The sequence below is a fragment of the Thamnophis sirtalis genome, unplaced genomic scaffold (assembly GCF_051295495.1).
Source record: "Thamnophis sirtalis isolate CommonGarterSnake01/CBP01778 unplaced genomic scaffold, rThaSir2_p1.2 scaffold_4, whole genome shotgun sequence".
In the NCBI taxonomy this organism is placed as follows: Eukaryota; Metazoa; Chordata; class Lepidosauria; order Squamata; family Natricidae; genus Thamnophis; species Thamnophis sirtalis.
In genome coordinates, this window is record NW_028261384.1 from 97,305,556 (window position 1) to 97,322,861 (window position 17,306).

General features: G+C 37.1%; 1 protein-coding gene across 1 annotated transcript in view; it reads left to right on the top strand.

The window, feature by feature from the left end:
- Nucleotides 1–4,559: 4,559 nt before the first annotated feature.
- The window catches only part of CRHR1 (corticotropin releasing hormone receptor 1), an 83,257-nt gene continuing 70,510 nt past the window's right edge, over nucleotides 4,560–17,306 (top strand). Inside the window, exon 1 of the mRNA XM_087713516.1 lies at nucleotides 4,560–4,639. Coding sequence (XP_087569642.1) covers nucleotides 4,616–4,639 — 24 coding nt within the window. The 5' untranslated portion in view covers nucleotides 4,560–4,615. The remainder of the gene's footprint in view (nucleotides 4,640–17,306) is intronic.

Consider the following 17,306-nt stretch of genomic DNA (forward strand, 5'->3'; position numbering starts at 1 on the left):
ATGGTTCTGCAAAAGCAGAGGTGCTAACTGCAACAAAGATCAAGGAATTTCTCCAGATAAGGAGAGCACAGGGGATTACCCACATATGTTCTGGACAGCTTCTCCTTGCAGTCTCCGACTGACACTGCAGTACCTCAGTTATCTTCAAGTTTGAACATCGACATCGGATCAGCATCTTGTCCACAACTGCAATATAGTCTTTTAAAGAACATTGTGTTTGCAAACCTCAGTTTCTCACCACTTTCAGAAATTTCCTATTAGCCATCTTAAAGCTAGTAGAGACCTTTGCAAGTTTGAAAAGTTGGATGAGTTTATCTTCAGCTGTGAACAAAAGAAAATTAATTACAACCTTAAAAATTTAAAGAATTTTAAATAAACAGCAAAAAAGCTATATAAGATTTTTATCTAAGAATGTTATAATGGATTAAGAGTCCAGATAAACTTGGAATATTGATTTTTACTATAAGACTTTGGAATTAAAACTATAAAAAACAGACAACCTCATGGGAAACAGACTTATTTTGACTATCATGGCAATTGCAAGTCATAACAAGAAATGATGATTTTAGAAACTTGACACTAGAGGGGACAAAATATTTTAAGCAGAAGAAAAAAATGCAAGCCTGATGTCATTTATTACTGATACTTACAAAACCTTTCACCATCAGAAATATTAAAGGAGATATTTGAATAACGTCTGTAGTAACTACCATATCAAGACTGTCGCTAATGATGCCTCCCTCTATGCATAAGACTATATTTGAAAGATGTTACTGATGGAATGGCAGACTTGGAACAAATGTTATTTGACAAGATTCAGTAGAGGAAGTACAGAATGTGGAATTACAAATGACAGGCCAAGAGAATGATTGGGAAAAGGTATTTTTTATGCAAAAACAATCAAAAACTGGCTAAAGTTTTAAAAATAAATAGGGAGATAGAAATGATAAGCCAGAATAACTTGGAAACTTTTTTCTTATTGTATTCACAAAATAAGTTTGTTAAAATTTTGAAGAATTTGTGTGAGATAAAGAATTGAAATCAAATTCTAAGGCAATATTTGATTGAATTAAATATTAAGACTGTTAGAAGTAAATGATACATATAAAAAGTTGGTTTATATGATCAATGTTAAAGAAGTTATTTTTGCAACATTTCTGGAAACTCTTTATAGAGTTTTTGTTGATCACACAGTTAAAAAGTTGATGTTTTTTAGATTTGCTTGTAAATAAGTAATGAAACATGGGGTGAAGAGTTCTTAAATTTGTTTACATTTTGTATGATCCTTATGATCTTTATATTTTTCTTTTTTAATTAGATTTCTTTCTTATTTTTACTTTTTCTTTGTACTTTTTATTCTTTCTTTCCATTCTCTTCTAAGTGCTATTTGTTTGTTTTTTTATAATTTTTACTATTGTAATTAAAATTATTAATAAATAAGGTTGTCACTTTTAATGTGCACACACTGGCACACATTGCAAATGAAATTCTAATGTTCATTCTCAAAAGAATATAAAGGCACATACATACATACATACATACATACATACATACATACATATTCATGCATACATATATGTAGTGTATATGTGTGTGTATGTGTGTGTATACATATATAGTACACACACACATACATATACATATGCTGTAGGTAGGTAGGTGGAGAGAGAGAGGGAGAGAGAGAATAGATAAACAGACAAACAAACAAACAAAAATTCTTTAGTAGCAGGAATCTGTAGCATATCTGCAATAATACTCATATTTGCAATGATGGTAACTTGGAAGGAATTGGAGACACTTTAGAAAACAGGTTAAAAATCTCAAACCAAGAGAGCTGGACTGACAATAATAGGATAAAATCAAAGAAGGACAACTGTTCAAAGAAAGGGCATACAATGGCACAAGGAAAATGAGGAGATTACTGGCTAGGCAGAAGTGCTGCAGAGAAAATGAAGTGGGTGCAGTAGAGGGCAAATTGCACATACCATAATCTGGCAAAGCGATGCTGTGGCCATTTGGATTTATTAGCTAGATTTGCAAGGGGGGGGGGGGAAATCCAACACCAGAGGTGTAATTGAAGTGCCATTCTCATTAGCTCTAAGAACGTCCATGAAACTTAAATTTGGCCTTTGAGCTTTTCCTATTTATGGGAATATTTAGATTGAGTGAATGCAGAAGAGAAAACAGAAGGGAGATATTTGCTAATTAGTGCAACTAGTCATTTTATTTCCTTTTACATTATAAATGAAATAATACGGGTCATGCTTTAAGTCTTGTGTATGGAAGAGGGTAACAACTCCACCTAGATTCCCTTTTAGGCTTGGATTCCTGCAAGTTGAATCTAATGTTGATAAATTGGAAGCATTTGAAAGGGAATCCATGACAAGGATGATTAAATCTGAGATTTGAAATTACCCCCCCCCTTTTTTTTTTAAAGGTAAGCCACAAAAATCACAGGCTGCAAGATTACTCATTTGTTTAAAACCAAAAATTGCCTGGTAGACTTATCAAGCTTACAATCTGGGTTCAGACTAATACTTAACTCAGGGGCTGTCTTTGTGTAAACCTGATTAGTTTTAAACATAATTTAGCTGGAATATGGCTTCATAATACCGGGTGAATCTCCTATGTGTGTTAATTTTGCTATATAATCATAATCACAAACCGTAGTCATACATACCAACATGCAGCTGTGTAGTATGTAGTAGCTGTGTTGTAGGAACACAGTTTTTTACATGTGGTGGACCTTGTGGAGGCAGGCATGTTTCCTAAAGTCTTGTGGGGTCCTAATGTCTTAAGATGTCTTAGTATATTTGGGGAACCAAATTAGGTCAAAGGAGAAGTCCCTATAGAAGTTGTGTCAAAACTTGGTCAGAGATTGCTTTTTTCCAATAAGAAACAAGAACAGAAGCACATTTACTCTTATCTGACTTGTATCATACCAGATGTTGCTGAACTACTACTTCCAGTTACCCTGCCAGCCTGGTCAAGGATAAAGGATGCTGGGAGTTATCATTTCTCCTGTGTTTACATGTGTTCTCCTGTGTTTTTTAAAGTCATCAGTCATCATTGTGCCAAAAGGAATGAGGATAGGTTTTATATCACTTCAGCAATGGCTACGAAGATTCTGTAGCAGGAAAATGGTCACAGTTTACTTCTACGTAGCCACAAACTCTGCATTCCTATTTTGTTCATCCAGGACTAAAGTTGTTCCTTAAGGTGAGATATACAATTACATTTCAAAAATCTGGGAAACAGAATCAGTAAGAGATTACTAATACTAATGCAGAATACTAATGTTAATGCAGATCTAAAGACTGTTCAAATGAGGAGTGGGAAAGATTGGTTCATCTTTTACTAATTTTTGAAGAGCATCACAAAGAGCAATAGATTTAAATGATACAAATGCAGAATTACTCAAAAAATATGTTAGGTTCAAAATGCAGGACCTCCTTTTGCTTAACAATCTTTCTGCCATTAAGTGGGGAATGATGTAGTTTTATATCCAATATTGTTTAGACACCCTTAAAATCCAAGTTGTTTTGGGAGTAGGTAATCATAAATAAACTGATTTTTTAAAAAAAAATATTTATTTTTTAAAGAGATAGATTTAAGTCCCCTTTTTGAAATGGCAAAACTTCTTTTGATTACTAAACACTGGAATAACTTTTTCTCCTCATTTGGAGGCAGGGATATAAGTCCTATAATAGCATTAATATAGTATCAAACAACAGAACTTTCTCACCAAGAAAAATAATGCTTCAATCTACTTTGCAATATTGTCCTGCTCTCTGTGGCCCTTGAGCTCACCAAAAGATTGTCCATCCTACTTTCTAATCTAAGTTCTGCTAGGTAGAGTGAAAATTGATGGTTTGCTTCTAGATATATAAGTTGATGTCACATTGGTGACTGATGACCTTAGATTTGAATCCAGATTTTCCATTCTTATTCTAACTCCTCCAGAGACCTCCACTTTCAGTCCCATCTTACAGCAGGCATCCCTCCTGCTCAAAGCAAGCTCCAGATCTCCAAATCCACCAAATTATCTTCCTCAAATCGGTGGTCTCTAGATAGGCTGCATGCTCTAGCCCATCATCTACAGCAGATGAAAGGCGGAGAAGACATAGGGCACAAGGAATGTTAGGGGGGAAGCTCTTCCCCTGCAGCCAGCACTTCCACAGTAAGAGAAAATCCATGCGGAGCTTAAATAGGGGAGGGGGAGAGGAGAGAATGGGGGAGGAGGTAAAGAGAGAGTTTATCCAAGGAGATCCAAGTCTGGGGAAGCAAAGTCAAATGGGGGAGTCTCCAGCTCCTCCTAGTACCCTAAGCCTGTACTTGGGGAAGCGAGGGAGGGGGAGAGAGAGAAATCATGTTCTGCCATTCAAATGACTGCAGCCGTCCAATATCGGTTATTAGATAGAGCGGGATGGGGATTGGGGGACCGGAGGCTGTCCTTAGATCGACCCTCCCCAAGAAGCGGCGAGTGGAAGCAGGTGGGGGCGGAGGCTGCCGCCGCGACGTTTCTTTGCTTCTAGTTTAGCCTGCTAATGCTGCGGGAGATTCCCGGTGGCCGGACGGAGGAGAAGAAGCGAGGGGGGAAAGGATCTGCAGAGCCATGGAATCGCGGGGGATGCTGCAGGTAAGAAGCGGATCGTGCTCAGAGAACCCGGCCGGAGCAGAGAGAGAGAGAGTGAGGGATAGATACCCGAGCACCCCACAACCCACGCCTGGGCTTCGGGCATGCCATCTAAGTCAACTTTCCAGCCTTAGGGTCCAGGGATGGGGTTGCGCAGACGGGGAAGCCGGTGAGAGGCAAAAAGAGAAAGGCGGAGGGGGGATTTCACCTGGGATGCCAGAGGTGAGAGAGATTCCTCTCCTTCTCAGAAGGGATGGCAGGGAAACCGCGGGGCAGTCATGGAAGGAGACGCCGCCCCCGCTTCCCCGGACAGCCTTGAAACCTGCCGTCCACCCTTCTCTTTGCCTTTCTTCTTGTCTTTTGCCTTTTCCTGGGGGTGGGATGAAGAGAGAGGAAACAAAGCAATTGTGCATAGTTATAACCAGGGTCAGTTGCATCTCTCCTTCCCTCCCTTCTCTTTATGTCTCTCATCCTTTCTGTAGGGAGTCCCTAAAAAAACAAAAACCCACCAGCCCAGCTTTTGATAACTGAGTTTTGGATAAGTACTGCCTCTGATTGAAAGAGTTAGCCAAGGGAGGAAATTCAAAATAGTATTCATGACAAAATCTTAAATTAAGAGAAATTAATCTGGGATAACTACTCCCTGCCATTCCACACTTAATCGCCAGCAGAGATTAGACTTTCTGCCTGGCTAGATATATGAGGCTTCTGATATTGAATACAGAAGTGTGGCTAAAACTATTAGAAAGCTATGGATCTGCAGTCAACTGCTTGGATGCTGTATTCTGCAAGGCAGAAATCTCTCCTTCTTCCAGTGTGTTGTTGATAAAGTTGTCTTTGCCTGTGAAGGCTCAGCAATAAGCCCTTTCTTGGTGCATAAGATCCAGGGCCAACTGGGCATTAAAATATAGCAGGGATGCAGAGAAACCCCAAAGAGTCCTTTCTCCTAATGGTTTTCAGATATGTGACCTTCAGGGAATGCATTGCACTTAAATATGGGCTCTTAAATATGGGCTCTTGTGAATCTGAAAGTCAGCTCCAAGTGGGATTGATCCATAGGCAGCCCATGTCATCCATGAGCTCCTTAGATCATGTTGCCTTGACTGAGGGAGCAAATAAGGTGGATGATGCCAGTACTTGGGGCAATATTGGGTGGCTGCATTCGCTTACTATTATTGTTTCCTGCAATAATTCTCCCAACAATGAGAAAGCATTTTGGGAAAGTAAAAAAAATAGCTAGGCGATCTTGTAAAAACAAAAATTTCTTGGAGAAGTTACGGAAAAACGAGTGCGGTGTGGTACTACAAGTTTGTTTAAATACCCAGCTAGAAAGAGCACTGCTAGAGATACTAATGCATGCTTAAATTCCTTCCTCCTTAAATGGCGCTTCCCAGTTGGGTTGGGATTTCAGAGGTTCAAGCATTCCAGCGTGCAAATTGGGATATTTCTAGAGGAACATGATTCTGTCAAGATAGGACAATAGACAGAAAGTTTACATTAGCCATGGTACATTGAGAGAACTTTGCTCTGGAACTCCAACCCACAGTTGAGTCTTGAAAGGAAGAAAATATGTTAGTGAGTCAGTTAACTTGGTATACAAATTCTGCCATCTCTGGTGTCCTTTTCATTGAAAAATCCATAATGAACCTCCAGATAACAGTTCACACAATGATAATTATTTGAAAGAAGAACAAGAGTTCATTTGTTAGCCCTTCTTCTCTCTGTGTCCACATGCATTTGGAGTGGGGAAAAAACCTGCACACAAGAACTTGCTACATGTAGGTGGTCTTCCCTGTAATTTAAAAGGCTAGTGGGGCAGGACTGGTAACATCTAAAGTTCTATTCAGCTGAATTACTAAAAGGATCAGGATAATTTGCTTATAATAAAAACTTCAATTTCAAGATTCCATAGTTGACTTTTGCTTGTTATTGGGTGTTCCATTTATGCTCATGAAGATATCCCTTTAGGTCAGTGGGACCTATTATCTACCCATTGAGGACTGGAGATTTCTGTATTTCACTTTGAACAGAAAATTAAACTGTATAATCATGGAGCAGCATTACCAGTTATATTATATACGATTTGATAATTGCTGAAAGAAAAATCCATGAGTTTAATCTCTTCCATATATTGCAGCTTACACATACTGTAACACTGTAATGTTCTGAATTCTTCCCTTCACCTAATTAGCCACAGAGGGGAAATCTAGAATGCTATGATATCTGGACACAGGTAAGTTGTCTTTTTGGAAAGAAAAACCAGAAATCAGCAGAATGATTGGTTATGAATCTTGCTGGCTACAATGTGCATTTTATGAAATTTGTTTTTCTCTTCAGCATCCGATAAGGTATGTTAAAATGTCAAGCACCCAAGTACAATACAGTCCAACCTCAATAGGTTTTAGAGAAGAAGGGACATAGCAGAATAGGGGCAGATTCATCTTGCATGCAGAAGTCTGTAGCATATTCAAGTATACTGGGAGAGACTTACTACCAGTAAGTAAAAAAGAGGAATGGGCAATCTACTTTGGGCCAAGACTATTGAAACTCAAGATGCTCTCTACTGTCTCCATGGGACTTTTGTGAACCCAAAGCCATTGCTGTAAATACATACAATATCAGAGGCTAGTACTTTCCTTTGTATGCTGGCTCCCTATTTATTTATTTATTTATTTATTTATTTATTTATTTATTTATTTATTTATTTATTTATTTATTTATTTATATTTATTTATTTATTTATTTATTTATTTATTAAATCAAAATAATCTTTAAAAATCAGTGGAACAGAGAACCTGATGCACACAAGAGAAATTATCTGCTGGCACCAAATTGCTAAGCTAGAATGATCACTGGTCTGGTTTAATATAAGACATCTCCTCATATCTTGTGACATTCATATCAGCACAGTTCTGAGTGGTTTGAAAATAGGATTTCACTCTTGTTGTAGATTAGAATTCATATTTCCATAAAAAGGCCGATCACACATATTTCGTTCAGTTAATTCAAATTAGCATGGTAACGAACTTACTGGTGGATGGTAAAATTTGTCACGGGGAAGTGATCCTTAAATATGTACTGGGAGCCACAAGTGAGATGAACTATTGCTTTCATCCAGTGCTTCCCACTCTGCTCTAGCCTCCATTGCAATGTTCACCTTCCTTGAAAATGAGATCTCCAGGATTTGGAGGAAATGATGTTGGCTTCTCCCCAGACCCTTATAGTAACTATTAGAAGCTGGAGCAATATGGACAGGCCCGATTGCATTTTTTCTTCCAGATCTGTGGCTGCATTTTGGTTGAAAGGCAACTATGAAGAATGAATCCATGTCCCAGGATTCCAATAGTAACCTAAATGACTCTCATACTTAAATAGGTTAGGGATACAGTATTGAAAACTGTTTTTTTTTTCAACTGTTTTTTTTTAACGATAATAGGGAATGGTAGATATAATAAGCTTCATGGATATGAACAGAGCTTTCAAGCATTATTATGATGGGAAGAGACCCTAGGCAGTAGCTTCCCACCATTAGGAGTGAGTTCCAAGATTTCATTTGTGCCAGGGATAATCTTAACACCATTTTTCTTTTAAAAGATCAATTCTGGAATTGTGAAGTAACAAGTACCTATGAGCATGTCCAGAGGACTTCTGAGCATTTCCACAATGCTTTACTGATTAATTGCAGTCTGCTCCAGAACTTCTGGGGTGTGGTGGGAATAATACCCAAATCAGGCAGATTTAAGCTTCAGCATCTCTCATCTTCAAAACTATTTCAAATGGCAATTTCCCATTTGCACACTTGAATTAATGTATTTTGCATAATCCGCATACATCAATTATCCTCTGTGCAAATACAGTCTGCAGCATTTCCCTACATGAATTCCTTCTGAATTGAGACAGGCATTAATATATGCTAATTAATAATGGCAGCTATTTTTATCATCTGCAAAAGACTTCCTTTTTCTAGAGAATTCCATGTTCAGAAGATTGCACAAGGGTGACCACAGAAGCTCTTGAACATCTCTTGGCAAAGAAAGCAGCCGGATCCTATGTGCAAAGATGGAATGATGTGGTCATTTAAAAGAAAAAACATAATTCTTGGTGATCCACCAATGCATCTGGTTAACTGATTTGTATTAATAGGATGATGGTAGCGGTGGTGATAATGACAATGATAAAAACCTAAGCATTGCACGCTACACCAGAAATTAACCTACAATTCACCATCATAGTCTCCATCTTACTCATCTTTACCTTGTTGGGAGTGGGATAGCTTTAAAACCTACATTTTGACTGACTAAAAGGGACCAACAGTGAGCTACAACAGGGATTTCATTATAAAATTGCTGCTGCTGTTGCTATGTAGCATTTTTCAATATTAAAATGCATTATATGCATTATTTCAGATATTCTTACACATCTTGGAAAGGCAGATCGATATTTTCTCATAAGGGCGATGAAGAAATTGAAGTTATCAGAATACCTTGTTTGTATCCAGTGACTAGATTCATTACCAAGGTCTTTAGTGAAATATTGATTCATTCACACACATACATCTGTTGTACTCCTTAAGGTTAACCGGAGACAGGAAACAGAGTGAAGGACAGATGTATCAGCTCTCTTCATTGCCAAATTCCATGAAACTGAGCTGTTGCAGAGAGAAAGCTATAGATTTCAAATAACATCCTTGAACTGCACTTCTCCTGTTTCTGAGATTTGGAATTAGCATAAATAAGACAGAAGACAAAATCTGAAGGATAGTCCTCTTACACATCTATCAACATGAACGTCCCAAAGATGTTTTTTTCAAGAGACAACTGGACTTTCTGGTATCAGGAAATCCAGTTGCCTCTTGAAAAAGCACCATTGGGCAACCATGAGCTGAGAATCTGCATAGACATATCTCAACACGAACATTGCCATATTTCACTGTAGAAATTCTTTGTGGACGCCCTACTAGAAAGAATGAATGTATGAATGAATTTTGCCAAAGGGTTATTGTATCTGTCTGCCTTTCCAAACTGCTAGTCCAAACTGTGTCTAATCTCAGTGGAAGCTGATTGCAAAGGACGCATTTGAGGTGGGGGTGGGATTGGTTATTCTTTTGGAAGCCATAACATAATGGAGGAACAGACCAGGCTTTTCTTGACATAGCTAAAAAAAAGAAGAATGTTATTAGTGTGCCAATTTATCCAATAACTTCTCTACATCAGCTGCAAAATGACAAGATTCTTTGAAACCACACTTGCAAATGGACTTCTGGTATGGCCCACTACTTTTTCAGCAAGTAGAGGAAAATTGTTTGGCCACAGACTGTTAAGTACTTTTTATGTTATTAATCCAACCACAAAAACATAATTTAGCATGTGCCTTTTAAGGAAAACTGTAGTTCCAGAATGTGCAGATATCCTGAGGACTTTAAGAAGGTTGATCTTGGGATAAAAAGAGATAGCCAATACAATAAGTGCATTGATAATATTTAACAATCTAAAATGCACATGCTAAATTACTAGAAACATTAAATATTTGTGTATCTTCATCCCTCATTAAAATAAAAGGGGTAAATACTTAAGATTATAGTTACAACTGAATTAAAATGTAAGTGTTGCTCTGGTAAAAAGATATAAATAAATGGATATAAATTTATTAGCTATTATGGACTGTTACTGACACTGAAAAAAAATCCTCCTAAGGCACAATTTCTAAAATACTCTCCAGAGAAATGGTAAGATTTTAAATAGAAAAAAAAACCTGAACTATTTTTTGATGAATAGCAATAGTGATTAAGCAAAATTTGATCACTCTCTTGAAGGTCGTCTTGGAAAGGTCTATGAGAAGGAGGAAAATAAGACTGGCATCTGTTTCACTGTGATTGAATGTTAAAAGAAATCAAATTAAGTTTTTATGCCAATTTGAATAAAAGGGGCATCAAAGAAACATGTCTTATTGATTCCTCCAAGGGACATGAATATACCATCTTGTACCAGTATGCCTTATAATCTTTCTTCCAGAATAGTTGAATGTAAAACATTGTGGCTGCTTAATTTAAAGGCTTTTATGTGTTGGGCACATAGTGGAAAGATATTTGGCTGGTATGAATGTCTATATAACAAATATAAACCTGAGTTGAGAAGGCACACAGTTTTTCTTCCAATACAACTTTCTCATAGCCTTGTGAGACCAGTGGAAATTTCAGGGAAAATCCAGAGGTTATACTTTATTCCAGATACATATGAAGTGAATCTCATAAAGCCAGTGCTGCTAAAGAACTTTCAGAGAAGACTAGATTGAACTAAAAGATGATAAAATTGGATTCCAGTCTCAAGTAAAAACCCATTTCTGGACTTAATAAAGACTTAGCTACACGTCTTGGCACACAAATTAGGATCCTTAGCACTGCTTCTAAAGAGGTAATGCTCTAATAACTGCAAATTTATGTGCACTAGAGCAGGGAGCCCTTGATTTTCCTGACCGGCTCAAGGTTGACTTAGCCTTCTATCCCTCAGAGGTCGGTAAAATGAGGACCCAGATTTCTTATCACAGCAGGTAACAAATAAAAGAATAGTGCTTGTCATGTTGAACTTGCAGGGAAGAAAATCTCATTTGTTTAACTCAGGCCACTAAAGCTAGCAATAGGCTTCCTAAATGTTTAAATGCAATGGTTTGTTGGATGCTGGTATTTATAAAGAAGAATTCCATAAATTTAGTTTCTTTAAAGTTGGTAAGCTTATCCAATCTCTGCAATGAAATGGAAGACCTTGAAGAGATCATCCTATTCTCACTTGGAAAATAAAAATGATCATCTACATTGAGAAGGACAAAACCCAGGTTCGTTGGTCAGTGTAGTATGTGGTTGATGTTATTTTCTTGTTAGTAACTTTAACCAAAGAATTTATATAGAAATATGGGAAACAAAGGAGCAAGCATGCATGAAGAACCTCTTTTCAAATTTTGAAAGCTGCTGTGTAGTTTGTAAGATTCGTAGCTGCTTTGGAAACTGCTTTTGGCTGCCTTTGCAAGTGATGAAAAATGGCTGCGTGCATGCATAGAGATATGGAGATATAGCATGTCTTGCAAATGATGTGGCTGCTTTTCTAATTCTATGCTTTAACTGCTTCCTTATATGTTAGAAGACACATTGGTTGAAGATTTTGCCTAGGTGTAATTATTAATGTTATCGATTTAGAACCAACCTTTAGAACAAATTTAGATGCCTTAGATTACAACATCCATCATTCCTAGCAGTATGTTCAATGTTAGTGATGGTTGGGAATTATGAACACTGTAATACAATAGACTACAGACTAGATAATTCTTTCCCTATTCCAAGTGGAAGGGTGGGATAATTCATAACCTGTTTCCCTGAAAATTACCTGAATAATAAGCCTGATCGGGCTTTTGAATGCATGCTCTAAAATAAGCCCTCCCCTGAAAATAACCCCTCCCTCATAATATTGCAACACAGCAGCAGGCATGAGGTGACCACGCTCTCCGCCTCCTTCACCTCAAAAATAATAAGACCTCCCTGAAAATAAGGCTAAGTGCTTATTTCAGGGGTCAAAAGAAAATAAGACCTTGTCTTATTATCGGGGGAACACAGTACAGTGCTTCAACTTCTAAAAGTGAGATATTTTCAGGATGATCTTCTAGTTATTAGCATTCACAGAGGTATAGCCAGAGCACCTACCTCCCATTCTGGGGTTTCATTTTACTAAGCTGTCCCAGTAGGAAGATGTGATTGAACCCTGTTTGCTAGAATCCAAGGATGCTGATTAAATTGAGTTTACAAGCTCAGCCAATGGATTTGTAGCGTGACTTACTCTGAGAAAGAATGTTATACCCTGCCATATGTACCAGTTTCTAGGCATAGTCAACACACAAATGTCTGCCTACTCTATTTCTTTCTTTTCAGGTGTTTTAAAGTATTTTTCCTAACATAGTTAATGTTAATGTATTCTAAATTGTTTAAGTTAACAAAATACCACTGAATGCTTACTAATGTAGCTAATTAAATTGGTGTTTTTCAACCTTGGAAATTTTAAAATATATGAACCTCAACTCCCAGAATTCCCCAGCCACCATAGGGAAAGTCAATGTTGACGTCCAAAGATCTTAAAGTTGTCAAATTTGAGAAACACCGAACTAATTTATCCAAAGAAGGATGCTACACTGCACTTTTTATCTGACTGCCTTTGCTAGGTGGATTGAACCTTTGATCCTTCAGTGATAAACTAAAGATGAAAGAATACAAGTAATCCTCGGCTTTTGATCACAATGGAGCCCAGAATTTATGTCATTAAGTGAGACATTTGTTAAGTCAGTTTTGCCCCATTTTACGACCTTTCCTGCCATAGTTGTTAAGTGAATCACTGCAGTTGTTAAATTAGTCACATGGTTGTTAAATGAATCTGCCTTCTCCATTGACTTTGCTGGTCAGAAGATCACAAAAGGGGATCACATGACCTTGGGACACAGCAATGGTCATAAATATGAACTAGTTGCCAAGCATCTGAATTTTTATCACATGATCATGAGAATGCTACAAAGGTTGTAACTTGTGAAAAATGGCCATAAGACACTTTTTTTTAGTACCATTCTAACTTTGGAAGGTTTCTAAGTGAACTGTGGTATGTTGTGGACTACCTGTACAAACCTTTTTCTGTAAACATACAACTTCTCTCCTACATACTTAATGTTGTTAATGTTTTGTTTAAATACAATTCATCTCTACGTTCTTTTGCTTAAATATGTCAAGGAAACTTTTCCAAATGGTTCCCAATTTTTATTAATTTTTCTAGCCTAGACTAATGGGTAGCAGTTTATTCTTTACTACCACGGCAGAGCCTATTTTGACAGCTCATGGTATATTTTTAAGTTTTAAAAAATGGATGACTTTAACATTGCTGTAACGAAAGTCACCTTGTAACATGCTTCCTGCGAGGAATATGTTAGGTTGAAAAAGATTCATTTCTAATTTAGTCCCACAACTCTGGATTGCTTATGATGATGGGGACTCTTAAGGAACAGATTTTCACCAAACCACACTGCTGATTTACCTAGCTGCTGCAATGAAATCTCTCAGGGGCTGCATTTGAGAATTTGCCTACGAAGGGAGGACTTAGCTCACTACTGCTTGAAGTCTAATTTGGCTCTTGGGGAAAGAGAGATTTCCAGAATGGGAAAACAATGGTTGGTATCTCTACTGGAATAGATAATATCAGAAAAATAGACTCAGGGGCAACATCATCTTGGAGTCACTGCCTTAAATATTTCCAGTTGGATCCCTTAGGTTCCTTATATCGATGTTTCACCAGAAGGTAGGAACCGCTCATTCAACTGTCCTTTTGGAACAGGCCAGCAATGGCAAGAATGAGGGAGTGAAGCTTTATCCATTGGCTTTCTGTTGTCCTTACAGCCTGTGCATGGTGGTTCAGAGCTTAAGACACTGGGCTTGTTGGCTGGAAAGTTGGCAACCCAGATCTGAAACGTGAGCATCATGCAACAAGGTGAGCTCCCGTCCTCATTCCAGATCTGCCAACCTAGCCATTAGAAAGCATGCAAATGCAATTAGATAAATAGGTACCATTGTGGTGGGAAGGTAATAGCGCTCTGTGATGTTGTGCTGGCCGCGAAAATGTCTTCAGACAGCATTTACTCAATGACCTTGAAATGGAGGTGAGCACCATCCTCTATAGTCATCAATGACTAGTTTGGGGATTGGGTTTTTTTTTCAGCCTGTGCAAAAAGAGGCTTACTATTTTCAAGATTTGGGGGCATCTTTTTAACATCCTTCTGACCCACCTTATTGATGGAGAGGCAGGAAGTAGCAGTCCAAACGTGTCTCACCCTTTTTCAGCTGCAGGTGGCAAGTGCAGCTTAGCAGAAATGCTGACCGCTTGTTTGATAGAAACAGAGAGGGGGAATGAGTAACTGGACAAAACAAGTGATTTGTCTCCGCCTCATTTTTCCTGGTGGCATCTACGTGCTTGCAGCCTGCTTTCAAGTAATCAGAGACACACATAACATCCACTCTGCCATCAAAGATGTAACATCTTGCTTCTGAATGCAACTATTTCATGGCTTTGGAAGAGCCAATCCTCTTCTTTCTCTTGGCATTTCCATATTTTACTAATGAGTGTATTATCTTTATGTTTTTTGAGCAAGCTTACTTGTAAAACAGCTGAATCGCCTGCTGCATGATTGTAAATTTAAACAGTAAAGGAGAGGGGGGAGTGATGGGTGAGAAGCGATCTATCTCAGCTGCAGATCAGTTTGCAGAATACAGGGGATGGAGAAATCAGGTTTAACCTTTTCCCCTTTGTAAATACAATCTGAATGACTTTCCTACAACTGCTCTTTGGGGCTGAATAGGGTGCAAATAATGGGAAAAAATTGATTGATTGATTGGTTCTCAGTATTTATAATATTGCCTGTTATAAAAATTCAGGGTGGTTCATAACAAAGTGAAGTAACATAATCCAGATTCCAGATACAGCCAATTAAGATTAAAATATACTCGAAAAGCAAAATTAAAGCAACCAGAAAGTACAAAATAATTTCGAGAAGCTTGCCTGAAAAAAAAAATCTTAGCCGTTTTCCTAAATTGGTCCAGTTTCTGGATGAGTGGTTTTTCCAGAGGGCTAAGGAATTTGTGGAGAAGCTTTATCATTGTGATCATAGACTAGGGAATAGAATGCAGCCTCATCCCAGTTCTTCCTTCTGCTAGAATCCTAAAAGATGCTATTTACATCTTTGAAAATCAATTGCATTTAAGTATATTTACATGCATAACATAAAGCTTCATCAAAACTGATATTTCTCAATTCTGATTTGTTACAAATCACAGATTTATTTGAATGAAATCTTTGAGCTGAGTTTAATCAAGAGAGTCGTGATTAATTTAATGCTTCTCTTATTCTGTGGATCTAATTATATCACTCAAGCAGGTTTATATTCAAGCAAGCCTATATTAAAGTTTTGTAGAGTAGGTGTGAGTCACTTTTGGGAGCATGCCAGAGGTCCAAGGCGATTGTGGGTGAGGTGCATGGGGGGGGAAGACTTTGATTATATATATTATGCTACCTTCTAAGACTCATATATTTCTTGTCTTGTTGCAAAGTTAAAGAAACAAATATAAACGTGTGTGTGTGCGCGCATGTGTGTGTGCACGTCTGTAATTGTAGACTATTCAAGTATTTTCTTGCAGTTTTATGAAGAAGTATAATACTGTTATACCACCTTCATTTCTAAGCACTTCTTTCCAGTAAACAACTAGTCTTCACTGACCCATAGTGTTCTTTTTTTGTAAGCCCGTAAGACTAAAAACCTTAATTGATGTAATTAATTGCAGATGTAAAGTGTGGACTGTTGATCACTTTTGTATTCCTTGGGGGGAGGGGAGGGGGAAGAATTAATGCTTTGTTGTTAAACAAGCTCTGTGCACAGTTTAGATGAAGCAAGGTAATTTCCCACATAAGACATTGTCTGTGCCATTTGCTTTTCTTAAATCACTTGGAAATAACTCCTAAACTGTCACATTGATTTTTAAACTGGTAATTAGGCAAATAAGCATTTGGACTCCATTCTCATATGAAATGACAATCCAACATAAATGCTAGAATAAATATCCAGCTATGCCAAAAATGGCAAATATTATGCAGAACGCTAGGCAGCCATATATCTGATATTTTAACTTAGGTAGGTTGTATATGTGATGCAAAATCTGGTTTGGTTTTATGTTTACGGATATAGTATAGGAAACAGTCAGAATGATTAAGTTTTTAGACTTAGTTTTTGAAAATAAAATTTAAAATCCAAACACGAATCAGATGGAAATTCTAGATTTGTATGTGACATTTCATAAAGTTAAAGGACTTTAAACATATTGGTAGCATCAGAGCAACTTTTGAGTAGAATAGTATAGAAACACTTGAATGAATGAATTATCTCTTCATTGTTTTGAAATAGGAAATCTTACAAAATGTATATTAAATACCATTGTTTTTTATTTCTATTGGTTGTGAATTTTAAATATGGTAAAAGTTAATTTTAAAAAATTGAAATCGAAACAGATGCAAAAAAGAGAGAAAATAAAGGTATGAAATGTATGACTTCTGACACCTTCAATAGCCTACAATCTTATAATCCTCCCTTCCTCTTAGATTTTATATAATTCTCTTCGATCCTTCCCCTAAGTCCACATTTTTTCAATCCTCAAACCCATAAATCATATTATTTTTCTTCTTTCAACAGAAAGTCCATAGTTGTTCAGTCTTTCAAAAGTTTGAGCATACAATAGTCCTGCATTTTTCTGTAGTTACCATACAAGGTCAATGTGCCATCATCTTTTCTAGTTTTGGTTTCTTCACAATATTTCATTTTCAAATCATTTCCATCATTGTGTGGATTTGAATCTCACAAGTCCACCATGCATTGTAAAGTGTTCCTTCAAGTATTTCACATTTTTAATACTGGTTTGAAATATCTTTGTACATTTTTGATACCTTCTCCAGTGTTGTGTATCAATTTTTATCTTTCATCTTGGGTTTCAAATCTTTACAAAAGCATATATTTTTTCTATTGCACGTTCATCATTTGTACATAATTCAGTTTCAAACTCCATTTTGTACTTCTCAATCTTAGTTATCTTTTTAATCCATATTAAACACAC